General features: G+C 45.2%; 1 protein-coding gene across 3 annotated transcripts; it reads right to left on the bottom strand.

The window, feature by feature from the left end:
* Positions 1-272: 272 nt before the first annotated feature.
* Positions 273-27653, bottom strand: LOC119210564 (protein phosphatase 3 catalytic subunit alpha). 3 transcript variants are annotated; one of them, XM_037460711.2, is made up of 14 exons: positions 27512-27653; positions 17068-17268; positions 14730-14854; positions 13217-13328; positions 10925-11070; positions 9491-9630; positions 8244-8321; positions 6823-6917; positions 6454-6579; positions 5668-5745; positions 5472-5556; positions 5114-5211; positions 4376-4423; positions 273-2534 (listed from the first exon to the last, which is right to left on the bottom strand). In XM_037460711.2, exons 1-14 carry the CDS (start codon positions 27534-27536, stop codon positions 2356-2358), a joined length of 1536 nt encoding a protein of 511 aa, XP_037316608.1. In that variant the 5' UTR covers positions 27537-27653; the 3' UTR covers positions 273-2355. The 3 variants fall into 3 exon arrangements, with proteins under 3 accessions (XP_037316608.1, XP_037316610.1, XP_037316609.1); XM_037460713.2 differs by lacking the exon at positions 27512-27653 and adding an exon at positions 17591-17741; XM_037460712.2 differs by lacking the exon at positions 4376-4423.
* Positions 27654-27716: the final 63 nt, after the last annotated feature.

Here is a 27716-nt window from a genome sequence, read left to right as displayed (position 1 = left end):
TGCACAAGTACCTCTGGTCGATGCCAGAGGTACTTGTGCAACTCAGTGTTACGGAAGATTGCGAAAGCAAAGGTCCCTGACTGTTTCCAAGGCTAGGGTTAGGAATCCTTATGTCATCTCTCATGAAATGTATCTCCACAAGAAGATTTAGTTTTTCAAGATATACTGAATATCAAAGTTATGATCAAAGATGTCTCGTCATGAGGTAGTTCTTGTGTTCTCATGTGTGTCCATGCACAGGGGGGACAAAATAAAGGCTCGGTATGCATACCAAAGGTTCATGCATATTTTATTCAAGAGTAAAAAAGTGGTTCGTCCCGTGGGGCATGCTTACAGTGTTAGTGATTGGGGGGGATCAGAACAGAAAGAGAGAGAGAGAGAGAGAGAGAGAGAGAGAGAGAGGAACGCCTGAAAGAGAGAAAGAAAGTTTGAACTGTGGCACATTTTTGATGGCACAGGGTGGGTTCACCTCTTCCAAAGAAGCACAACAAGATCAACCAAGGAGCAACGCAACATGAAGAGCAACCAGCAGAGAGAGAGAGAGAGAGTGAGAGAGAGATAGCTTGAATATAAGAATAATGTCCATAATAAATAGAAGCAAACTAATCATAGAATCATAAATATCATCAAATAACAAGAGGAATCATCAAGAATTATGATCAGAGAGAGTACACTTTTTTCCTTTAAATTGTGACGGCAACACATCGGCTTTTCTGTTAAAACGTGTCCTGCTGCTTTTTGCTTTAAACAACGCAGTTTCAACCATGCAATCATGCTTTTAGCTGCCCGAATGCCAGTGCCTCTGTAAATAGTGTGGTCATTCATCAATGCCAGTTTAATAATCGTTATTCATTTTTATCGTTAAAAAACACTCCTGTACATCGGCAAAGAAGAGAGGCGAGAACGTGGACTTGACACTTTGAATAGAAGCGTACCGTCATCTGTACAGAGTCAAAAGAAACCAGATACACAGGCTGTGAAAAATAAAACAGGAAAAAAAACAGGAAATATAACACAAAATGAATACAAAAAATAAGTCAAATTAACATGTATGTACAAAATAATTTATTCATTATTCATCAGTTAATTTATATTAGCCAGAAAAAACAAATCAAATCCTACCATAGTGAAACACAGAGCACGAATATAATCTTCACATTATTATCAAAGAACTTAACTCTGCATGCACTGATGCGTTAATATAAATGCTTTACAAAGACCTTTTCCTCAGACCTCTTCTACCCGTTATGGCTGTTGCCTTAACAAGAAGAATCTGTTTCCCTTGTGTAATATCAGCCGTCACTGCTGTGAGTTAGAAGACGGCAACATGGAAAGAAAAGAGAAAGTAGAAAGAGAATGAATGGAGTATGACTTCACATTTCAACTCCCCCCCCTCCGGCTCAGTCTCACTCAGAAAGCATTGTACCTCCGCTGGACTGCATCTTGCATCGTGTGACCACACCCGTCACACGTGCATCAAAACCTCTCCATGTAACCTATGTAGACGCAACAGGTCGTGCCGAAACACCCGCTTCAGATCCAACCCGGGCCTCGTCTCAAGCCTTTCCAGAGAACCAGCTGGCCTGAGACCAGAGGAGGGGTTTTTCTGGGGAAGTGGGGGGAAGGTGACTCTACTTGTCTTGTAGAGGATGTTTACAGTGTAATGCTACAAAAGCAAACGGGAATGACCCCCTGAGAAGACGAGGACAGCGAGGGCTCAGATCCGACTACACATCTTCATACATCTTCTTACATCTCTCAGCAACAGACACCACACTGCACATCAAATTTGCCCGGCCTGTGTTTGCAAACGAAAACGAGAAAGGCGTGTACATTGACTTGTTAAAGCGTGTGCAAACACGCAGGCAGGCATATCCGCAACTCTATCGAAGAGAGAGAAGCAAATATGTCTACAACGACCCCCCCCCCCCCTTCCTCTTCCCCATTTCACTTGCAAACACTGGGCGCCTCCCGGCACAACGCACACACCCTCTGCAGGCCGGTCACGCTGACACCGTCGACCCGCTGAGCTGCGCCTCCTCCGGCTTTGTTTCCTTCCTGTTTGTTGTGCAGGTACACGGGAGTTGTAGTTCTTTAAATAGGGCCGACCAGTTCAGTGAAGGGACTCAGCCTTTACATACAGGGCCACACGGGAGGTTGGGGGATGTCGTCCGGAGCTTATTCAGTGAATGCGGTACTGTGTTTGTGTGTGTGTGTGTGTGTGTGTGTGTGTGTGTGTGGTGCATTTTTGTTGTGCATGTATGCCTATGTACAGGTATCCATAAATGATTTTCTTCATCAGAGTTGTTGGAGCTGCAGGTGCGTGTCTGGGCATGTGGAAGTCGGGTACGTCCATCACTGTATATTGCTGTTGCTGTCGGTCCCGTTGGGCTCCCCCATGTTCATGCGGCCCATCGACAGGCCCACGCTGTTGACGCCCACGCGGCGCGGAGGCATCCTCTCGTTGATCCGATCCAGGCCCTTGGCCTCCTCGAAGCTGCTGATCCGGTGCTGCGGAGAGAAGCCTCGGATGGCTGCAAAAGACAAGAGGGCGCGCACCCACACGCAGACACACACACACACACACACACAAACAAACATACGTAGCAACATGCGCGCAGAGTTAATATTTAACCAGGCATTAAGTAGAATCTTGTGTATCCGAACCCGCGGGAGCTCTTGATGGATTCGAACGGATTGAAGGGTTAAACGCGGGTTTTTATTCATTTATGAAATGTCGGTGTGCACACGTTTCTGACACATTACGTCTTCGGTTTTAATTCAGCTTTCAAATGCTTTCAACGTTTTCCACAGCAGGAAGGACAGTAGTTTGAAGCCTGATTGAGCCTGGGTTTGGATGAACATGGTTCTGTAATATCTACATATAAACAGCAAATGTCCATCTATTGTCTGCCTACTCAGCTGGGGCTAGTTTGACCTCGTGGCTCACAGGGAACTTGATAATCAGTGCGACCTGGCAATTGATCCCAGATCAGCCGGATCACTTGCTACTGAAGACCATTAAAATCCCCCCCTTTAGACAGTCAGACATTTGTTTTGAGGGTTAATGCTTTCCAATTCTCTTTTAAACCTTAAGTAGAGTTAAAAGCGAAAGACAATAGTCAGGTGACAGGTTCACGTCAGTTTGATTCGATTTAATTTGAACTTTTCTAAGTTGACTTTTGGTTTGATTCATTTTGAAGAAATACATTGTTTTGTTGTGATTCCTCTTCCTCTGCGACTTTAATGAATAACATCTAGGTGCATTGGAATTATTTTAAAGGGCCAATACACATGCAGGTCAAGCTTATCTAGTATCACACGTTTAAAGGAATAGTTCAACACTCGTTGTTCTAGTTCAGACATGCTTATTGCATGAGAAGTTTGATTTGTCTTGCATGTCTGTGCGCTAACCTTTGAGACTGCATATAGGGGGACACAGCTAGCCTGGCCTAAAGTCTGCCTACAAGAACCCGGCAGCTCCCAAATTAATACTCATCAATCATGTTGGTTTGATCCCTAAAAAAACAGAAAACCCCTTCTCAATCAAGGGCAATAAGACATTAGTACGGTGCTCCTTATAATACTATAATACTAAAAGTCTAGAGTTGAACCACGTAAAACACGAAAAAGAACAATTATTTCAGGACAGCGAAAAAGTAAAAAACACAGAGGACTACAGTTAACAGAAACACACTGAACACAAATAGCATGTTCACAAGCGGTTCCATAGCACAGGAGAACCTGTAGGACCTGTTCAGAACATCATCATGTTACTCCTTGGATCCCAAAGAAGAAGGTAGTGGGATGTGGCAGAGTTTCACCACGAATAAAGTCTATTGAATAAAGGATTGGATCATGAAATAATCTCACAGGTCACTTCTGTGCGCAGGGGAACCGATTGGTTGCATGTTTATCTTATCTATAGAACTACAAAACTACAAAATATAAAGAACACACTGTAACACACAGTGTCCCTGCCCACCTGCACAAAACCCACCCCCATCCACAGGTCCACTTGTGTGTGTGTGTGTGTGTGTGTAAAAGAAAAAGCGGGGTGAGGTGTGCTAAAGTGTGTGTGTGTGTGTACATATGAGAGACGGTGTGGTGGAGTCTCTTGTGGTGTGTGGACACGTCAGGTGTTGTAGTGCGGCGGCTTCAGCCAGCGCTGCTTTTAGGCATTTGGGGTTAGAAGAGCTCAGTTGCATTGTGGGTAAGAAAGATCTATGAGGATATGAACATGGGTGGCCAAAAGCGCAGCCATGCTGCACACACACACACACACACACGCACACACACAGACATAAAAACGCGCACACACACACACACACAGACACACACATATACACAGACGGTGAAATGAGTGGGAGTTTACCTTCAGCGTCCTTAACTGTCTCGATGGCTTCAATGGCCTCAATGGTAGCTGAGGAATGGGCAAAGAGAAAAGAAGAAGAGGAGGAAAGAGGAGGAGAGAGGATGATGTACAAAGGAAGAAGGAGAGAGGAAGTGAAGGCTGAAACATGCGTCGGTGCAGCCGCGCATACGTTTGAATGAAAGGGTGATCGTGGCTCAGGGAGGAGCCTTCAAGATCTCAGGTACAGAAAAAACACCTGCCCCTCGGGTCTGTCCAACACCAAACAACAACTTTAAGAAACAATTGAAGCAGATATACATATCAACGGCAAAAAAAGCATAGCCCTCTGTTCCATGTACGTATTAAAACGCATATAAAACTCAGAGACATGTTTCAGGCCGATGTCACGTCAGCCCTTGGACCCGCCCTGAGACTATGGCAGAGGGCACCTGGTGTTAGCAGTAGCTGGGGTTAGCTCTCACACACTCCTGCCTCTCTGTCATTCTCTTTTTCCATCTCACAGACCCAACCAGCAGGTTGTTGGTATCCCTCGCCGGGGGGGGGGGAGAGAGGATGAGCGAGTCAGTGAGCCGGAGGGATGAAGAGAAGAACAGCAGAGGAGGAGAAGAACCAGGGGATGGTCCAAAGAAGATATTCAAACTGTGTCTGTGTGTTACATTTTTGTTTGGGCAAAGTGTATCAAGGGTTGTGTTGTATGTTTTCTTGTGTGATCGTCTTCGCTGAGTGTGAAACACTCACCGCTCTGTAAGGTCTGTTTGCCCCCAGACAGCACTCCGCTGGGCAGCATGCCCGTGGGGGTCAACCCCTTTAGGGTCAGCACGTTCTCACTCTCCTCCCTGAGAGACAGATGGAGACAGTGTTCATGTGTACGTGTGTGTGTGTGTGTGTGTGTGGTTAAAAAGGCAATGAAATGCAACGAATTACCGACTTCCACCTCATAAAGCACTTCACACATAAAACATGGTGACAATCTGTTGACCTTCGAATCAATTCTGCAAAGGTTGAGGGGAATGCAACATTTATGTCATGCTGCACGCACGCACACACACACACACACACAGATACATACAGTGTGTAATTTCAGAACCCAACCCACCGTAGAACAGAGAACATTTTAGCCATCTTCCCTATGGCACGAATCTTGTTCTTGATCACCTCCTTCCTGGCTGCAGCTGCACTGGCTGTACAAGCAGCATAAAACTCAGTTTGTGTGATTTCTTGTCATTATCATTGCCCAAAATAGATTTTTTTGAAGAGTTTGAATCAAATTTGCAGCGTAGAGCGTTCCTCACCGTCGAAGATCTCCTCTCCATCGTTCACAAGTTCGTCGTCAGAGCAGATACTCAAGACGTTGACCAGCATTTCAGTCACTGCAGACACACAAAGTCATAGACGTGTTGAAGCACCGCCGGTTTGCTGTTAGCTGGGGACCCTTGGGGACCCGTCGGGGACCCTCGGGGACGCTTGAATTTTCAGTCATCTCTCTGCTGCTGCTTTCCAATTAAGCCAAATGCCTCAAATCTTACTAAATGCTGGTTACCCACGATTCCCTAATCCTGTAATTATGTATTGTACACCCTTTTTAAAGCCCATCTAATTGCAATTTTTGGAGAATACTCTAAAGTGGTACAAGAACTGTGTACTATAAAGTACATTAAAATGATCTTCCTTGAGAAACATATCATCCCTTACACCGTTTCACCTTCAGCTGTGTTCCAGCAGGGAATCACTGCACAGTTAGGCGAGAGGATCCAAGACATTTTTGTCCCAATAAAACAGTTGACAGAAATATATCCTGAATATATTGTGCATTATTATGATGAAGAGGATTTACTTTTGATGACTGATCGAGGACAGCTGCTATTTCACTCGACACGAGATGCGGCTCGAAATGAAAGGTCCCCAAAATGCCAAATTGCTCAGATTTAAATTTGGCCTAAAGGAGGTGTTTTTTTTCTTCATTATTACAGCATCACTGAAGACAAATTGGCCTCATGATATATTGATAGAAATGCACTGTGTGTGGAAGGCTCTAAATAAAAGATGTGTGTGTGTGTGTGTGTGTTTGCGTCTGATACCCTTTTCTCCCACGAAGGGAAGCGACCAGGTGAAGACGTCCATGAAGTTGGGCAGCCAGTATGGGTGAGGAGAGCAGTTGAACTGACGGATGTTCATCACATTGTTCTCATACTTCAGCACCGCCGCTGGACACACACACACACACACACACACACACACACACACACACACACACACACACACACGCACATTAAAGCCATTTGCCTCTTTGGTCAGATAGTGGACAATAATGTTCCCTAAATTGCGTTAAACATACAGTACTGGGACGCATCATTTTACTGTGGAGTCTAAAACCAATGGCACCGCAGTGGCTATCCGTGTGCGTGTGTGTGTGTGTGTGTGAACTGTGTGTTGTTTGTGTGTGACACCTTTGTTGTTGTAGACATCCAGGTAGTTTGGCGCAGAGAAGATAGTGATGAGGGAGGGAAAACCTGTGGTCTGACTCTTCCTGTACATACGATACCTGAGGAAAGAGAGACAAACAACACCCGTGTTACGACAAAATGCAAAATAAAACACTTTGGGGATGAAAACTGAGGATTTCCTTCAAAGGTATTCAAAGGCAGAAAGAGACGGGTTGTGGCGGGAGAGATGAAGAAGGTGCGGGCCAAAGTGGCAGTAAGCCGGGTACTGAGGGTGTTTGATCGGAGCCATTTTCAAATAGGCCCAGATCTAGTGACTTAGTGGCCATAAAAAAACAAGGCTGGGTGCAATTAGTCTCAAGCATCCAAACAGACTGCAGAGATTACACATATTTGATATGTTCCCGGTGAAAAAGCAGCCTTTGCCAGCTGGGTCCCTTAAGGATGGACTAATTAAAAAACTCATCAGTAATCAAGAATTTGGGGTATTTATTACAAACAAATGTGTGTGTGTGTGTGTGTGTGCACCAGAGTTAGTTGGCTGCTTTCTTAGCAGAGTGCTTTCATTATGGTCTGTTATCGTGGCGGGCCACTGGAGGTTTGTCCAGGGTGCCGTTCTGTGCAGTAGAACACGATGCTGACCTGAGAGCAGTGTCATCGGCAAACAAGGCTGGTTCTTGGTTTGGTCTTAACTGGGACAGAATCAAATCAAGGCAAAGTAATGTTTCCTTTGAGATTGTATTGTAGGAAAGGATCGAGTGGTTTTCTTTAGATTGCAAACATATTGTTGATGGTCTTTTTTTTCACTTTTTCAATGAGAATATTAACCTGCTTTGGAATAATTCCAACTCTAAAATACTGATCGTTTCATTGCGTGAAGTCACTTCTCTTGGCTGTGACATGTTTTTAAAAAGCATACACTATTTAACCCCTGCATTACATGGTTTTTAGAAGTATAAGCTTAAATTGTAGTAGTTTTTGTAATTGTCGAATTATAATGAAAGTGCCCAGTTGCACAACAGATGAAAAACTGCTAATGGGTTCACCGAATAGCACAAACTACAGCGACAGCACAACTCATTATGCAGCAATTAAGGTAGCAATATTACATTTGAGGATTTACACAAATATAACACATGCCAAGAATGGGTTTATGGGTAATACAAAAAAAAACCTTAACCTGTTTTCAAGTAGTTGACCTGACTGCCAGTGCTCTGTGTCTGACAATCTCTAACACTGCTAATAACACACTTTACGTGTGACAGAGGGAAGAAAACTGTGGAACCTCTTTCCCTGTAACGTGCCAGTTCCCTGACAAAGAAAAATAGCAGCTTGGAACGTGAAGTGTCTGCGAAAGCCATTAAATTAAATGGAGCTCTCTTTTAAGCCAAGAGAAAGGACTGAGCCGCGACAGACAGTCAGCTTACCCGGCATCCTGTGCTTCATGTGCTCTGATGATTGACAGCAGATTGTTGGTCTGCAGGAACTCGCACACTGCCGGGTAACTGTGGACAGAAACAGAGAGAGAGAGAGAGAGACAGGGCGAGAAAGAGTCACTGCAAGTAAAGTGAAGCTTTAGGGAGAAAAAAACAACTACACCAGTCAAGAAACGCGCACAAAGATCCAGCAAAAACCAAGTTAGGTGGCAAACATGTCCCGTGTCATTGTATCAAGTGGAAGTGTTAAAGACTAGCAGTGTGACATGAGAGGGAGTCTTGCTTTCTAAAGCCGTGTCTGACCGAGGCCAGCCAGCAGGGGGCATCAGCCAGCAGCCGGCAGGTCGCCAGGGGGCTGAGCGTTCACTAGTTGGTCAATTGATGCTGTGCTCGCTAAACACAGAAAACCACTGTGTCCTCATCAGGCAGCGTGTCATAAGGCCCGAGTGCAACTCAGTCCACACGTGGGGGAGCGGAGATACAGCCGCACACTTCGGCCCCTCGTTGTTAAAGGCCTCCATCTTTCATCTTCTATCCCACCACCACTGCCATCGCCCTCCTCCCATGTTGCTCTCCTTCTTTCCCTCACTGTATCTGAATATCAGGCCGTATCTGGCAGGAGTAACCAGTCGTCATAGCAACAGAACCGTGCAGTCTCCCCGGGGATTGGGGGGGATATGATTTCATGCTGAAACGAAACCGTACATGTGTTTGTGTGTTGTAGTCCATCGTACATTGAATGTGTGTGTGTGTGTGTGTGTAAACTTTGATCACTGGGTTTGAACCCCAGTAACAGTTATTGGATCTTGGATGTGGTTTAGGCGAGCAGGACGCCTCTCGCTCGCTCTTCTCTCATTACAAACATCCAAAACCAATAGACTGAAGTCCTCCAAACTTATTAGATTGCAGACTCGTGGAAGAAAATCACATCTCTTCATTGAAACACATCGAACAAGCGGGCAGTGGCACATTCGGGGATCAGTCTTATCTTTGGCTACAAATGTATGCTGCTAATATCAAAGAGTGTTGTTCCTATTGTGTATTCTTTTGGTCTTTGAGTATTGCACTCATTCCGGCTTGCTTGTATATCGGGTTCATATCTCTGAGCTTCATAAGCCCCGGGATCAACAATACTGTACTAAATCCACTCCCACTCAAGTTGATTTTCTTGTCGAATAAGTCCACTTGTGTAATATCTGTGTTTAATTGGATCTTGTGAGAAGTACTTTGACCTGTACCTGTAAAAATAGGAGCAGCCTCTGACTGTGTTGTGGCCAAAGTACTCTTGGGTCTTCTCGTTGCCAAAGTCTTCCAGAGGGTCGGCCCACAGCAGGTCGCACATGGGCCCAAACGCTGGGGGCTCCTTGAACCGGTCCAACTAGGACACGCAAGGAACACACACACAGAGACACAGAAAAAAAATAAGCTGATGCTCATCACATGGATAACACAAACCCTTACAAAGAAACGTAGAATATACTTGACATCACACACACACACAAAAGCACCAGCACATATAGGATAAATCAGAGGGAAAATAGAAGCAAACACACACTGTCAGAGCAGAGCATCGCCATGGCAACCCTCACCGCACAGGAGGGAGAACATGTCACACCAGCAGATTCACCATGGAAACGATGCCATTAGATGATTAAGTGTTGTCTATGTGTGTGCCTTTTTGTGCTTAATTACTGTTATAGATACAGCATGTGAGCTTCACTATATTTACTGGTTCCTTAAGGCCCTCTGCATTGACAGTGCATGTGGGAATTAAGGCGCGAATAAGAGTTGGTGTGTGTGCCTGTCTGAACTCACAGGTGTGTTTGAGTGCTGAGCGGTGCATAAGGCGATTAGAAGGTCGATACATGTTGCTGGTGCCCATTAAGCAGTAAATGCAGCCATAGTGCAATTAAGAACAGGGAATTCCAAACAGTCTAAAGGCTGTCTAAAGGCTGTAATGTCTTCTTTTTATGCTTTACTTAACACCAAAACGACCTGGAATATAAAAATACACTTGAAAATGACATCTTCAAGGAATAAGATGGGGAATCTGTTCTTCAAGCTATTGTGCCCGTTTTACTTTGGTTATTTACAGTCCACAGACCATATAAATGAAATGCATTTGTTGCTGACATAATCAACAATGAAAGTAATCTAAATGTGAGTTTAAGGCAGGTTAACGTAATGACGTTGCATCAATTGCATTGTCTGGCATTGTAGGGAATAAGATCTTCAAAACGTGTTACCTTTAACAGTTTAAATCCTCTCTCCATTGGGTTTGATTTCAAGGCCACATTTAATGATAGCAAATTTCAAAATGACTATGAAATCACTTTCTCAATTGGAAATTCGACAAGTACGATTTGTTTGTTAAACGTGGCTAACTCAGGAGAACTAGGAGAAGCATTTATTACTTGTCCTCCGCCCACTCTCAATCCCCAAATGTACTGGGTCTCTACACTGAGGCTTTCAAACAGAAGAACACGATTCCCCCGGAAACTATTTGGAATGATATATAAAATAATATATACATATTGCTTTGTTTCTGTGGCAGAGTTAGTAGTGGGCTGGTACTGACAGAAGCTTCTAGAATCCACAGAATTGAGCTTGGTTCTGGGTTCATAACGACATGTTTGTTGGTTCACAGCACGCGTTTGTGCGTCTCTTCGTACCTTCTTGATGTCGTCCAGCGTGTGGATCTCTGGTGAAAGCCCCCCGTGCACACACAGGAACTGCTGGTTCATCAGGGCTGCCAGGGGCAAGCAATCAAACGCCTCCATGCAGGAGTCGTACACCTGCTCCGAGTACTTGATCTTACCTGGAGGTGTTTGGAGGGGTGGAGAGATATTTCAAAGCTTGAGACAAAGAAGGGCTTAAGGTGACTGTGTTTTGACAGGCATCATCCTTCGCTGACGTACATTCAGTCTCTGATGCTCAGTGTGACTGTTGTACGCCGCACACAAACACACTGCAACAAGGAACACAGGGGAAAAACAAACATGGAGCTTCCACGTCTCTTCGGATGTCAATAACTCAGTCGAAGGCTAAAGGCCTCCGTTCAATTGGGTGTAAAGGCGGTCACATGTAGGACTTTCTCATTGCATCTTATTCATTTATACAGACATCTCTTTGACATGTACTCTGGTGGAAACACGCTACAGATGTTGTACAGGCAACATATGGAAGGAAAGTCTCCAGTACTGTTCCAGTGAACAAAATCTGCCCTAAATATAGACTTGAAGCGGCGTAGAGGAGTCACCACGAGGCCGGTTTTCTTTTACTTAACAAACTCTCTTTGATTTGGCAGGGATATCAATAAAGACATCCAATACGGCAGCATCTTTAAAGCACATTTCACACATGGGCGTAACAATACATCTGACACAAAATTATTCACAGGATTAAAATAGCTCAAACGAGATCGGACGAGAGCGATAGAAGTGAAAGAGTGCAAGAGAGAAAAGAAGAATGATAATTTACCAAAGAGAAGGAGAGAGATTGATGGGGGGGGGGGGGGGGGCAGGGGAACAAGGAGAGGTCACGAGCAGTGAGAAGAAGGAGAGGAGAGGAAGGAAGGGAGATGGCAAGGCAGGAGGAAAGAGAGATGAGAAGGGAGAGAATGAGGACATGAGGAGGACATGTACACAAATCAGAGCCTGTCTTGCAGACTACCACGGTACACCCGCATTTGTGTGTGTGTGTGTGTGTCAAAGACAGCTAGTAGTAGTTTGTCAACCGTTCCATCTGCCTTGTGTAAAGCAAGGGCTCATTATTGCTAGTTCACCAGTTTTTCAGCCTCTTCCACACACACGGATACTTAAACATTTATGAAGACGCATTCAGTCCCAGTACATTCTCCTGCACACACTTGTGGTGCGTGCGCACACACACACACACACACGCGTAGACGCAGCAGATGGCAATTGAGGGCGACCACTATTCGCCACGAGCACCAGGGGAAATCAGCCTCCTTGTCCCTTGGCCAATCAGACACAGAAGAGCAAGTCCCTGAGCCAATCATTAAGGGGCCAAATTAATTTGCTGCTAATCAGCCACTCTCGGACAAGAAGGGAGGAGAGTCGGCGGGACGGAGCGAGAGGTCGTGCAAGGGAGGAAAAGATGGAGAGGAATGAAGCTAAGGAGGGTGAGAAGGAGTTGATGAGGGACGGGGGGGAGTGTGAAGAGGGGAGCACCCAGGAGAAACACAACTTCATGACCGAAACAGTCACACTGTATTGATTAGTCACACCACAGAAAACAATCTGCAACAAGTGACAAGTTTTTTCAACCTCTTCCCTGAGCGGCAAATGGTCTAATTCTGCCTCAGCGACCGTAACGAGGCATGTTGAAGAGGTAAACGTTCAACAACACAAGAGGAAAAGTGTGAGGAAGGGGCCAAACGATTGTTTTTCTCCACTTTGTGGAAGCCCGTCCTCCTGGACGCTTCTCTATGAGAGAGAGCGTGGAGTAACCTCTGTCTTGATTGTGCAATTACATAAGCTATGGCGTTAACAGGGTTATGTGAGCATGAATTAACTGTCTGCTCTTGTACTCTGGAGCTCTCTACGCGGCTATTCGGGTGGTGAGAAAGATGAGCGGACAGCCTCAGCCTTATGGCTTCATATCATGTTCATAGAATCCTCATCGCAGAGTCAGCTCTCCAGCAGCTTCTCCGAAGTGAATATTTGCTGATATTCTATTTTTCAAGTTAGACTGTGCCATTCATTAGAATAATCTACAGATGAATAGAAACTGATTATAATTGTCAGCTGCAGCTCGCTTTGCTTTATAATGACCTAAACAGAAAAGGTGGTAAATTGTAAAAGAGCAGGATGTGGATCAGGTGAGGGTTAGGCTTAGAGGGAGAGATGAACAAAAGTACTCGAGGTGAAAGTGGTACAAACACAAAGGCAGAGAAAGGGAGAAGGAGCACACTACATTAGGAGCAAACGCAGGCTACTCACATTCTTGTTTGAAGGTAAAATATTCTGTCAGATGTCTACATTCATGGTTTCCCCGTAGAAGAAAGAGCGTCTTTGGGTAGAGGATTTTCAGAGACCACAGGTATAACACACACTAAAGGTTCACCAGGGAAGACAAAAGCATAAAACTTGGTTGGAGATAGGTAGCTGTACATAAAAACAGCATTCAATATACCAGAAAAGTACATTTCAAATGAATTATGGTATTTTATTGCAACATGAATTCTACAAATTTAGCTTATCACATTTTCAGTTGCCATGTAACTTGTAACCCTAATGTTCTATACATTATCTGATGATATCCTTGTGACAAAATAAACATCAACAAAAGCTATTGCTTCACTCAAATAGTGTTGCTTTGCCATGAAAACAATTGGTTCGATGCCCCTTTTAGCTGCGTTACAACCGTAGCTCACGCTGTTACAACTGAGTCACGCACGGCTCCACCTGTTTGCTATTAACAGCAAACACATGTACTGCAAACATGCCAAATAAAGATTACACATCTGATGGAAGGATGAACAATTGTGAATCTCGACTTTCCACTTCTATTCTGTAATTCTGCAATTTAATTATTATATCTCTATAGGCTCAAAGGATAAGTTTCACATTTTAGGAGCTAAGGTACAGTCATAGCAGCGGATTGTGTCGTTGGCTCAGAGCCAGCCTCTAACCACCTTCTTACAATCCTTTTGTGAAGTATTACCAGGCACGAAAAACTGTTCCTTTAAAAATACAAAAAACCACTACAGGGAAAACAAATATATCCTTATTACATCATTGCTAGCAAGTGACTGTATGAGGAAGCGGTGTAATCATTTCTCTTTCCGTTCACCTCATTAAATTCAAATTTGAGATTTCAAAGCGAGACACGGGGAATCAGATCGGAGGCGTCACAAGGATTGTGAACCATATGTTGAGCTGAGACCACCCGGTCTAAAGATCCACGTGAACGGGATCTTGATGAGATTCTCCCCAAAAGAAGGCGTGCTGATTGAGCTCACAGAGGAAACACCAATGAATGGGTTCCGACGTGCACCGTTTGCTTGTGGCATTCTTGAGTGGACTCAAGTTACACTGCAGATCAGCGGAGCGTTTCTGCCCGACAGATGACCCACACAAATACTCTACAGACATGTCGTACCATCCCCAGCCCGTTTCTTCACATATCTCCGGGCGCAGGACACTATACCCTAAATGCTGACTTTTCAACCATCCATTCATGGTTCATATTTTCAGACGCGCACTGTTGCGAGTCAATGTTAATCTCAAGTACCTTTTTGTAGGTCTGTAAATAATTAAATACAGCACAGTGTGGTAACTGTACACCTGCGTAGTGGAAAAAACCTTGCCGCTAGAAACTGTACAATAGACTGATGATTTAGTTGTGAGCTGCCTGTACACACATTAAAGCCAGCTTGCAGTATTTTTGTGTGGCTACACACCCAATAGAATAGTGTAACCTTGGAGTGAGTGCCTCGGTGGAAACCCTCACCTCGATGCTGAAGTAGCCCCTGTCCACGTAGTCCCCTAGGAAGAGGTAGCGAGTGTTGGCAGGAGAGCCCCCCACTTCAAACAGCTTCATCAGGTCGAAGAACTGGCCGTGGATGTCTCCGCACACTGTTGAGGCCGCACACAACAGGGTGGGGGGGTCATAAGGGCGACGCTTTTCTACCGCCAGATGTTGTTGTTTTTCATGATTAAGTAAAAAGCGCGTGGCACCCTCTCTGCTTCAGTGGCTCCATATGGCCTGATTTGCATTTGTAGGGGTATGTCTGCTATGTCTGCTGATCTAGAAACTCCACTCACCTGTCTAATGAAAAAGAAGAAGAATAATGTTATGGTATGTGTTTCAATGGCACCAGTGGAGGAACACACCGGTGATTTCATGTTTAATGTTAATGGACTGTATTTATATTTTGAGATACAGGTATTGAGTTTCTCTGCCAAAGCGATCACCAAGGCCATTTTAATTGACAATGAAACATTACTAATTGTAGCCCTCGTGCTACTAATTAATGTTAAACAATGTGCCACGTGTGTTTTAAGATAACAGCTGCCTTCACTGCATGACATAAAGGGAAGTTTCACATCTGAGACTTTTGACTGTTTCCTTGATGGAGCGTCATAGACTCTGGTTCTATATCAATCGCCTTGTTTCCACTGATTTCCCCACAGACTGGTTCCCAGTTAGATGTGGGATCAAATTCAAATCAGGCTTCACATGCCGGACACTTTGCATTTTGAAAGACTTCAGGACTGCGTGTCTGTGTGATCTTCCCATCCGCCTCCCGTGCCATCTGCCTGGCCTTTCCTTTTCCCGTCTGAGTTCATAGTTCCCCTCTGCCACCAAGAGGGGGAACTCATACGATGGCCATCTCGCCCGGCTGGTGCGTCTGCCTGTCCCTCCATCTGCTCGCAATGTAAGTGTCTTTTTTTGGTGTCTCCTTCTTAGCATTCAGCTTAATTTGAGCTGGGAATTGGGAATGCAAAAAATGGCATAAGTGAAATTGAGCCGTACCCGTCTGCCTTCTAAGACCTGCCTCAGTATTCTCCCAGAGGCCTTGAATGTCAGCCGTCCCCCCCCCCCCCCCCCCCCCCCCGCCTGTCCATGGACTAGTCTGTCTATCATAGTCCTCCTCTAGAGAGACTCGATCAAAGTGCATAGCTTTTACGAATATATCTACTTGACATCGCCGTTGCTTAAAAACCCCTCCCCACAAGAACCTGCACCCCCTGTCAGTTTCAAATCACAGCCAACTTCAAACCAAAATACACTCGGATGGGTCAGAAACTGTAAGAGTGGAGAAAGCTGGAGGCTGATTCACTATGGTATGAGAACCTCTGTACTAAGCAGCATCAAGCGTTTCTCCATCTGCCCGTCTCTCTGTCCTCGTCCACGGGGATCTGTACCTGTGAAATGGAGCAAAGTTGCTACTCTGCGTGGGCCGTAGTTCCCACGCAGTTATCTACGAGTTATCTCGCCTCCAGCATTTGCATAAACACGCACGTACACGCGCATGCAGGGACGCAAAGGTGCATTAACCGAGCAGTGGTAATAGGTAGATGTGTCTGGGTCTGCCTTCCTGCATCTGGGAAACCGGTCCCTCTTCCTCCCTTCGGAGAGGGAGGGAGGGAGGGAATCCATGCAGACATTAACAAAGCTACAGCCTGCCTTTGTGAGGGGGTCGAGTGTCAGTCGGCTCTCTCAGTGAAGTGGGACCGAAGAAGCGTTCGTATTCAAAGCTTGGCAGATACATGGTTCTGGTTAATGAACAAATGGAAAGCCTTTTGCTCCGCATCTGCATCCCTTTGTTTCTGTCCGCCTCTTTCAGTCTGACTGTCGCTATCTGAACCCGAGATGTTAAAAGTTCTTGATCGCTCTGCCTGTCATGCACATATACAGTACAGGGGGAACAGTTAGCCTCGCTGACTAAAGTTAACAAAATCTGCCGTCCAGCACAATTAAAGCTCACTTACTCACATGCTTTTTCTTGTTTCTTTAATTCATACATAAACAGAATGGCAAAAAACAGAGTTCACAGCTTTAGGGAGGATTATGTACGGGGCTATTTCTTAGCCAGTAAATAGTAAAAATAATAGCCATAAAACTGTGAGTTTTTTTATACAGATTAACCAGATGAGTCATGGTACCTTAATTAATGAGTTATTACCTCTACGTATTCAGTGGTTCTGCTAAACTCAACTCAGCTTGATGTTGAACACTTCAATTAAATCAGGTCTGGCTTTTATTTTAAGAAACTGCTCTCCAACCAAATTAAATCATTCTAATTCACGAGGAAACCCCTGCACTCTTCATCACAACGACATACCCGTGACTGGCGCCTCGATGTCCAACATCGTGCGCTCCTGGCGCAGGATGGCGGCGCCCTCATCGATGATGCGCAGGGCCACTGCCTCCTCCAGCCGGCCTTCCTTAGTGAGGTGAGCTTTGAGCATGTCCACCCGCGGCCGGCCCTCGGCGTCGAACACCTCCTTCATGGTGAGCCGATGGGCCAGGGGGAAGGGGACCGCTGCAGAGGGAGGGTGTGGGGAGGGATGAAAAGGCAAGGGAGGAGGTGGAAGTGAGAAGAAAAAAAGTGCACCGAGAGATGGAGACCGAAGGGGATCAATGATGCAGGAAAGAAGATGGATTAAGAATGGGAGGTATTATTTTAGATTAAGACGGCGGAGGAGAGTTTGAATGGGTTTATAGATTTATGGATGTAAGTGAAGGAGAAGAGTTGACACACAATAAAAAAAGAAGATTGTTATTGCGGAGAACAGGATTTATTGACATTTCCTGTATTTTTTTATCAAGCTTTCCCACAAACATGAGAGGCCCTTGATTCTCACCATTATCCTGATCACACCTCTGCTGCAGCCTTTGACTGTGTTTGTGTGTGTGTGTGTGTGTGTGTGTGTGTGTGTTTGTGTTGTGGAGGCCTGAGCCAGTTGTACTGAAGCAGGGTCTGCCAGAGTTATCAGGGCTGCCTGCCTCTGTTCTGCAGTAATGCCTTTCTTACATAATGAAGGCCCCCAGGGCGCTGCTGGAGAGGGGGGTTGACTGACGACGGGGGTGATACAGCAGGAGCGCACAGCTGCACGTGAGGAGTCACATACACACATACGAAGACACGATCGACAAAACGCACACAGGCACACGCACACGAACACGAGCGGATCTAACAAACAGTCCCAAACTCAGTGGCAGGAAACCAAAGGCACAGGGGCGCATACGTACATCATGTATGGCACAGTGGCGCTAACACGCATGATCGCATACAGTATGTGTGTGTGTGTGTGTGTGTGTGTGTGTGTGTGTGTATCTGAGCCTACAGTGGTACACAGAAAAATACAAGCTCACAAAATGTATTGTTATGCAGAATCCACAGAGCCTCTTGGAGCCCCACCAGTGCTAACACAGATAATGGCCTAGATCATACACTCAAAACTAGGCCTGGCTCTCTCTCTCTCTCTCTCTCTCTCTCTCTACACACACACACACACACACTTTCATTCACTGTCGCTTTGTCTCTGTTTTGCGGACACTCTCCTCCTGCCCCGTCTCCCTGTTTTCTTTCTTCTTCGTAGCACTCCTCTTACTCCCTCTCTTCCCGTCACTTTAACGGGCCCCAGCATCTTCGCTGAGCTTTCCCCATTGATGTCCATCATCGCAAATGAATGTGACACTCGCATTTTATTTCATTTTTACAGTAAAAAGCCGCTCCAACACCACAGCAAATGTAATCACCACTGAAGCAGTATTTGGGCAGAAAATGCTAAATGAGAAGGACAAATCAGTTGCAATCACCTTAAATCAACACAACACAACAAATATGACTGTTGATGTAAGTTGCCTCTGACAAACCATAGTTACTCTGAGTTTGAGTTATTTTAGGTTAGTATAGGTTAGTTTAGTTATTTAAGTACCACCTAGCAATTTGGAATTTGGAATTCTTCTTGAACTTGAAGACACGGCAGAACATCCGAGGGCGCATTAACCCCAACGCATCTCTGGGTACCATTAAGTATCTAAAGGCACCGTAGGGCTGCATGAGTTGGAACACTGAGGACAACTCCCAAGCGCACCGTGAGACATCCCAGGACACCATGTGTGGCCGAGCTGCAGGTTCAGTGGATATACATATTTAAACTAGTTTCGCCTTAGGCTTTAGGTTAGGAGTAATTGGTATGATAAAAATTGTTTACGCACGGAAAGTTGTCAGAGAACATAAGACAGAATAATAAGTTACTGTAATGAATGTGCTTACAAAAAAATACTGTGCTCGGTCAGTGGCTAATTGCCTCCTCCATTGCTCCTTGTGTTAGTGTACCGCGTTGTACAGTACTGGACTGTGCTACACGCTGTAGTGATGCTGGTACAATTCACAAAAAGACCCATGCACAGTAAAACCAAAGTAACAGTATTAGTTTGGAGGAGCACGCAGGCATGAGCTCAATGTGTGTATGTTTTTATATATGTCTGGTTACTCTGGCCTCTGTGTGCCGTGAAGGAGGGAGAAACAGAGGGGGAGAGCAGAGAAACGAGAGGGAATGAGTGTGAACCTCGGGTAATTGTGTGAGAAGTGTGAAAGTAGGGCAGGTATGAGAGTGTGGAGCGGCACAGGCACAGAGCTTGGGGAAGGGACTATACTTGGGAAAACTATACTTGGCAGTTAGGAGAATGAGAAAGAGGAGAGCCAAACCAAAAAGGTCTCCTGCACCGGACAAATGAGATGAGAGCACAATTCGATCGATTCTGAATTTCCCACCAATCCAAAGACGTTCAAGCACACGTGAGAAGTGGAAGGCTGCCTGGGGTTTAGTTTTGAGCGGCACATTATGAATGTTGGGGTTTCCTCTCCTTCCTCGCACAATTTGGTTGACAGAAAGATCACATTTATGATCTACAGTATATGCATTGCATATGCATTGTATCAGTACAACTGTGCATCACATGTTAGTCAGCTGATGGGCCACTTGATACAAGCCCGGTATTTGTTGTACGCTAGTATTTGCAAGTTAGCATTAAAAGTACTGCTGCGGCTGACAGGAGCATCATTAGTTTAGCTATCGTTTGGATATGAATCTAACATTTGCAGTGGCTAAATTGAATATCCCCTGACCTGCTCAATGAAGCGTCATGGCTTCATCACCTTAATCATACGTTTTTGTTTCTAACAGATGATCCTTATGTGTCGTCTTACGCTGACAACGAGAACAGGGTCTCAACACATTTTGTCCTTGGATTTTGTGCAGAACAAACAGCACCACTCAAACTCCAAACGTTGAGTGGTTTCAAGTGGTGTGATGTAGCCGGCCTACTTACAGTCAATGACTGAGGCCAGTTCGTACACAAGTCTGAGCAGTTTCTGAATGCACAAGCAATAACCCAGGATATGCAGCGGGAAAAGAAGCAGCTGGGATTGACTGCTTTCTCTGCAGCCGCTGTTGAGGAAGCCACCTCATACACAAAGATTGGAAAACAACTGAATCCGTTTACGCAAAATACTTGAACTGCTAGTCTCATTACCATCCTACACATAGATGATTTCTGAGCCTAAGTTCCACCAAGTCATCAATAAACGGAACAACTAATCCTGCTCGCTTGGTGCACACACTCAAGCAAGCACTGCAGCACATGCAGCGTTTGACCAAATTCTGCAATTAACAGACTTTTCTAGTTCGACCTCATCCGAGTGTCCTTCTGTTGAGGGTCCTCCTGTGTCATTTTGCGCATGACACCACATTCAGAAACAGAAATGGTTGTAGTTTCAGATTGTGTGAGAGGAGAACAAACGGTTCACAAACTTAATTATTCACAGTTATTATTTATAATTATTAACATTTAGAACCATAGGGAGGGCCTTGGCAGCAAATGTCATGGACGTTAATATGCTAACATAAATGATCATGAAAACATCTATCAGCTGATGGAGAGTAGTAGAGGAGGGCTGCAGATAACATGGACTGCCACAAACAGGTAATCCACATTCTGCAACCACTGAAAACAAGGGACGGGGTCAACGAACAAAAATATCGGTGCCATGGCAACGGCCAATTATCCCTCCTAAATAATCCAGAAAATGTCCCTTTTAACTAAAAATCCATTTATTTTAAAGCCCATCATCCTAAAAAAAAAAAACCCCAAATGTTCTGAAAGCCCATTGATTGGAAAATACAACAAACTGAAGTCAGCTAATCATGATGCAAAATGACACTTTATTTGATATTGTACGTAACAAAGGCATTCCTCGGTCTACTCTGCATTGGACTATAACCCCAACCAATTAAGTCATTCTGTATAATGATATGCCATGTGCTTGTGGGTGTTACAGAGAGAGAGAGAGAGAGAGAGAGAGAGTATTCTCTGAGTAATGGTGGCTGTTTGGCTCCCGGTGTTGCTGTTTGCAGCATTGACGATCAATGCTAATTATAATATAATCTATTTATTCATCCAGCTATCCAGAATTATTTTAGAAATGAATGCACCACTCTCAGCAGACGAAGAGAAGAAGGGATGAAGATTGAGGATATATGCAAGGGATTGGTCACGTGTGTGTGAGTGAGAGTGTGACTCTGAACTCAACTGAACTCAACTGTCATCACCAGCAGCTCAGAGTTCCACTGGTAATAAAACAGTGAACCCCCACGGCCAAAGACACAGTAGGGGGAGGGGGGCTGATGCCAATCGCAGGTTATATTTGTTCAATCAAGCAATGAAGCAGTGGTCTTTCAAAATCAGCCTGGCGGAGATTTGGTGTCTGCACTTCTTTAGACAGGCGTTTGTTTTTGCAAACAATACATTCATTCATCATGTGAACAAAAACATGTGGTACTTGAAAAAAAATTGTTGTACTTGTACATTTATGAGATGCAAAGGGTTAACCATAACCATAACTTGTTGTGGAAAGAACTACCCTTTCCACAACAAGCGGCCACTCACACGTTGCACGGCGAGCGCACGGCGAGCAAAGAGGTGAAAGCATTTTCAGCCTGTTTTGGTCTTCTGGCCCACTCTACAAAGCCGAACTCCCCTGTGTGGAATTTATTACGCGCCAAAGGTGCCAGCTCAGCCAAAAATCTCTTCACTACAGCGCAGTGAGGGGGAGCCTGAGCAACAAAAAAAACTATGACACGGCTTTCAACCAAATCTGCTTAATTAGTTTGGCCTGACCAAATAGCCTAACTGGAGCAGAATATGATCAGAATCATCCTGGTATTGTGTGCAGCCTCTAATGGCTAACGTTAATAATGGGAATATTCCATTAGTTTTCATAACACAGGAACACTATTCACAATGAGAGGTGGTGCTGGTGCAGCACGGAGGAAGTGACAGTGAGCGAGAGCAGACAGATTGCAGAAATGACTGTAGGAGTCACTCATGATCCATCTGTCCTCATTTGTGTCAGTCCTAAAGTTGCCAAATAGGACCAAATAGATAACGAAAAATAAAGAAAAGGGTATCCACCCCCCCCCCCCCCTCCCATCATCTGGTTGTCAGATAATTATACAACATAGCATCTATAGCGGTGAGCAGCTAATATGCAAAAAGTTGAACTCAAATTGTCCATGCTAAGTAATGACAGAAGCATGTACAGTATAAACAGCCTACATACGCTATGTGTCTGTTCATTACAGTGCAATACTGTGTCAGAGCAGACTGTCTGGTGCTCTGTCTGGAGCAAAAATTAGGCTGTTCGAGATTGCAAAGACATAAGACCATTGGCATGCACGTGTGTGTGTGTGTTGATCCACCATCTTTGACCCAGATCAACTGACGTAGATCCCCGGGTCTTTGAAGGTGGTGGTGGTGGTGGGGGGGGGGGGGGGGGGGCACAACTAGAAATGTGTTTGAAGTTGTTCAATTAATGCACACTACACACATGAAGGACCATCTGTGTACACACACCCAAACGCGCGCACACATACACACACACACACACACAGAAACAACGGCCCACCCCTAACAGTCTGTCCTCATTAGACAATCCCTTTCTCTCTCTCTCTCTCTCTCTCTTTCTCTCTCTCTCTATCTCTCTCTCTCTCTCGATATCTCTGGAGTACCTTATCTATAAATAGCCCTTGCCTTGCCACCCTCCCCAAAGGACACACAGAGACCTGTCAAGGTGGGACCCTTGGCTCACAATAATAACACCAAAATCCAACACACACACACACACCCACACACATAACTCTGAGAAAACTATGAGGGAAAGGGACAGCATGCTACACTAAAAGGAAATATGCCCAGTGTGCCCCAAGCCTTGCCAGAGGTAATGTGTGTGTGAGTGTTTGAGAATGCATGAGTGCATGTGTGCATATTGGATATGGCTGCACTCAGCTTCGGTGAACGCTCTCCACACATTCATTGATATGTTTAAGAAGTCATCATTGGTAAACAATAAATATCCCATACTTGCACTTAATAGGGACTACTTCCTCAATGTGAGGCAAGGAACTTCGGTTTCCAACAAGCCATTCTATTAGCTTGCTACTTGCACATGTATATGCGAGTGTTTTTGAACTGTTGTATCAGGCAGTGCAGCCTGTTCGAACATGCTTCCCGATTTATGACAAGATGTTTGGCCGCAAAGCCCTCTCTTTTAGCTCTGTCCGTCACTGAGCTAGCACGCAGTACAGCATTTTCCTACGACAGGTATTACTCTAAAAGTAACAAGTATGAGGCGGCAGGGTTTGTGAGATTTAAACTCTCCTGAAGGTTTGAAGGCAAATGGTAAATGGACTGTACTTGGAAAGCGCTTTACTAGTCTTCCAACCACTGTGTTTTTACCAATGTTACCATTCACCCTTTTCACATCAATCATACAAAGATGACAGGAGTTTCCATACACAAGGCCATCTGCCCATTAGTAATTAGCATTCACGCCATTAACACACCGTAGTCGCAGCACCGAGAGCAATTTTGGGGTTACGTGTGTTGCCCAAGGACAAAGGACAGATGGATTAGTGGAGCCAGGGATCGAACCGCCAATCTTAGATAACATTGCTCGCCACAGTCAAAGGTGCTAAATGGGATATTGGGAGTTTTTCAATTGCTTGACATTAATGGTTCTCAACAGGGGAGCTCCTGAGCCGGGCGGCGGGAAGCTTGCGATGCTAACAGTGCTAATGATGCTAACGTCGCGAACAGCAGGTAAAGTGCTGACAGAGCTAAAAGTCTGTCCCTCAGGGGGACATGATGGTTGATACTTTGCTTCTACGCCATCTGTCCAGATGGTGTAAGCAACTATAACTGCTTTATGAGCACAATGCAGCCTTTGGCTAACCGTGGTTACGTGTTTTTAGATTGTATAGAGAGGGATGGTGAGTGGTAAATGGTGTTACACTTGTATGGCGTCGTCCAACATGAGCTGGAGGAGCCAGGGATCGAACATCCAACCGTGTGATTGAAGGACGGCTCTCTACCTCTGAGCCACAGCCACAACTTCATTCTCTGCTCAACTAAAACGTTTTACAAGAGATAGTTGCTTGTTTCCATTATCTTAATGCTCTGAATCACATATATTGCACCTCTCAGGGAGGCAATTTTGCAAAGATTGTCTACCTTTTTGATTGGGTTTACCTTGTCTTTAACAGCAAAAAATGAAATGAACATCATCTCATTCTTGGACACCTAAAACGTCTGTTTTCATAAATTAAATAATGATAAACCTGTGCTGATATGCTTTGTTCACATCCACGTTGCTATTAAATTGTGTTGATCCATCTCTATTCTCAGGCATAACATTTTGCATAGATATCTCTCATTGTACCGTTCCACTTCTCAAAACAGGATAAGTACAGCTTATACACATCATTAATGGCCTATTTCATTTCGGTGAAGAGGTAGGCTATATGTCAGAGAGCCAGCCTGCACATTACAGGGGCCCTCCACAGTGCAGCGGCTGAATGGCGCACAGCCATGATGAATGTTATCAGTCACACCTGTGTTTGACACAGCAAATTATCCACCATGAGTAGGATTGCAATGCGTTCAAATATATTTTGTCTTATGAAGTACAATTGTATCTCTGTGTCAACTCGTTCCATCTTCTGATGCATGGGATGTCTCAGTGGAAAACGTTTCTTTCAATTGGTTAATTATTTAATCTTTATTCTAAAAAAGCATTACCACAGCGTCCATTAATAGTTACCCAAACCCAAAAGGGATATCTCAAAATTGCTTTCTGTTGGGCTTTACATTTACAAAGACGAGGCTGTGACAACGAAATGCTTTGTGTTTTTATCTGATAGAGCTTTTCATATCTCGACTGATCGGACAATTCCTCAAGACAAAGATTCCAATACACCTTTTCCACGGCGTGTCTGCTCTAAGCTCTGCAACTTTAGGCCATGACAGTGGGCTAGGATGCTTAACACCATGAAACTGGCAGATATATGGAATACAGGCATCGTTGTTGTTAGTGATGCCTGTTCTATGAGGCAGAAGATGGGACATGTTCATCACTATCTGTGGGCCACATTCTGTTTGTGTTCACATGTTTCAGAATCCGACATTAGCATTTCCCGGCTGGACACTGTCAGAACTAAGGACTTGCATCGTACGTATGAGTTTGTAGTCACTGCATCACCGATGCCAGCTCGACCCTATTAGCAGATAACATCAAGTCCATATTTTACACCCAAGATTTGCTGTTGTTGACTCAAGTACAGGGTCGTCCTTCGGGAGCATCATGTCTCGTTTCTATGATGAAGTTAAGTTCTGTATTGCCCTATTGTAGATACATATATGGGTCTGGTGTGAGTTTGCAACAAAATATATAAACTATTCCACTAAATATCATAAAATACCCTGTATTATGAACAGTAAAGGTAGTGTATGGTGGAGACTATTTTAAGTTGTAATTCAGTAGTTACTGAACTAAACTTTTCCGAGTGTCATTCTCACAGTTTGCCTCTGTCACTGCTTGTTATTGGCACACTCACACAGGCGGGTTCGCATGACAGGTCCATTGGTTAAGTCAGAGGATGCTGTCCTGCCACACAGCACTGTGAAACAGTGTAACATGCTACCCTTGTGATTCTCTCTCTCTCTCTCTTTCTCGTCGCCTCATCCTCTATTCCCTCTGCTCCTCTTTTTCGCACCTATCTTCACCTCCTCCAAGGCCTTGTCACATGCTCTCCCTCCCTCTCTCCCTCACCTCGCCCCCACAGTATCTGCCTCTCCGTCCACTCCTCTGTATGCCTGGTCCTTTTGGCAGCGTCGCTGTGCACTCCTCTACTGAATACCAATAAAATCCATAACGTGGGGAACTACCCAGCCACAGTGCATCCGGCCTGAGCGATCTCTTTGACTGATGCTGCCCTATCCCTAGCCAGCTCCATATGCACTAAATCATTCTCACCTGACTGATGAATGCCTGTGTTGTTTAGCTGCGCATTTTTTATGGAAGGGCCATATGCTGTGTGTGTGTGTGAGGGGGGGTGTTCCAATGTTGAGGCAGTGGAACTCCAGTAGCCCAAATTAACATGCAAAGATGTGAAAATATACACGGTGATTTGGCGGTAAAGGGAAACGCCTGATCAACGGATTGGGGGTCGGTGATCATTTGGTTGCATGCTGTGTCTCTTTGTTGTGAATCATGACTTGGCCTTACCGCCCCTATGCAATTGTATGCAGTCTTGAAGTCCTACGTGCAGAAAATGCAAGCGCCCCCGCGTCCCCCAGCCCACTCCCCCCCCCCCCCCCCCCCTCCAACGCGACGCAAGCACGGAATACCGGGGCATGCCCGAGCGACGCATCAAACTGTCAGCTCCGCTTCTTCCGGTAGAGAGACCGTGCGAGTTTGTTAAGGGGAGCCAGCCAGCCAGGCCTCGTCGCATGTGACAGTCTGCGCGCGTGGAAGCCATGCCAGCCTCGTTGTGACCCGATAAGTACGGCAATCCGTGCATGCATAACTAAAGCGGAGCGCCTCCTCGCCTCCCATATATATGCGTAAATTGACACTTTCATAAACACATTAAATATTCCATAATCCACTGATGCAATGACACCATTAAGACAGTATGCATTATAAGCGTCTGGTAAAAGGGCTTCGATGCGCTGCGCATCATCTCGAAAAACTCAAATTTAGCACTCTGGAAGACGGAAGGGGGAAGCCAGGGAGACCTCGGAGACGGACGTGCAGGAGCGATGCGCAGGGTTAAAGCGCAATTAGCCGCTGATATTTTAGGCCGTGATGAGACAACGTCGACTCAAAACCACTGGTAAATCCGTTATGTGCACTAGTGATTTTTTCCTTTCTGTTTTTTAAACGGCACATCAGCGAACATCTGGCTGATTCCATCTAATAAGCCCACACAGTCAAAGCCAAAGTCATTGGGTCCCGAGGTGCGCACTCAGCTTGCCAAAGTTGTCAGGCTACCCGCCCTTTGAATAATTCGTTTATCTGACTCAAATTGGGTAAAAATTAAGCCCGGACCCCCCTGTGTCCTCCCCAAGCCCCCAACCTGCCTCCACTGAGAAGAGGTCCGTCCAACACTGAGGCGCTACTACGCACAGCTACAGACACACTAAAATGAAGACAAAGACAGATACACACACACACACACACACACACACAAAAGCAACGAGTCCGCGAGTGACAAGTCCCCCGTAGCATCTTGCTCTCCCTCTCTTTTTCTCCCCTTCTACCCCCCCCCCCCCTCCTTTCATCGATGCTTACATGCAACACCGTCCCGTGTCACCGTCCCCGTCCGCAGCAGCACCACAACACCAAAGATCGCAGGTTATGCGTAACGTTCATTTACCTTTGTGTCTGCCTTTCGCTGTCATCGTCACACTGCTCGGTGTTTCATTGGAACAAGATGCTCATCTCCCTCTCTCCCTCCCCGCTCTTTCCTCCCTCTACTGCTCTATCGGCTGGGTGTCTCTGTAGGGTTTTATTCAGTAACACCCAACCACCGCTAGGAGGGGAACGTAAACGACGCTCGTGCTGGAATACAGAGGGTGTCG

This window comes from Pungitius pungitius, chromosome 2, assembly GCF_949316345.1.
Source record: "Pungitius pungitius chromosome 2, fPunPun2.1, whole genome shotgun sequence".
Lineage (NCBI taxonomy): Eukaryota > Metazoa > Chordata > Actinopteri > Perciformes > Gasterosteidae > Pungitius > Pungitius pungitius.
Note: the sequence above shows the minus strand (reverse complement) of the source record. Positions and strands in the feature narration are given on the sequence as shown.

Excerpts from the sequence above, each read along its gene's own strand:
- LOC119210564 (XM_037460711.2), bottom strand. The coding sequence starts at position 27,536 with ATGACAGCGAAAGGCAGACACAAAG. Across the intron at positions 6,918-8,243 it reads CATGAAGCACAGGATGCCGG|GTATCGTATGTACAGGAAGA; the intron begins GTAAGCTGACTG and ends CTCTTTCCTCAG. Across the intron at positions 5,746-6,453 it reads TCCCTTCGTGGGAGAAAAGG|TGACTGAAATGCTGGTCAAC; the intron begins GTATCAGACGCA and ends GTGTGTCTGCAG.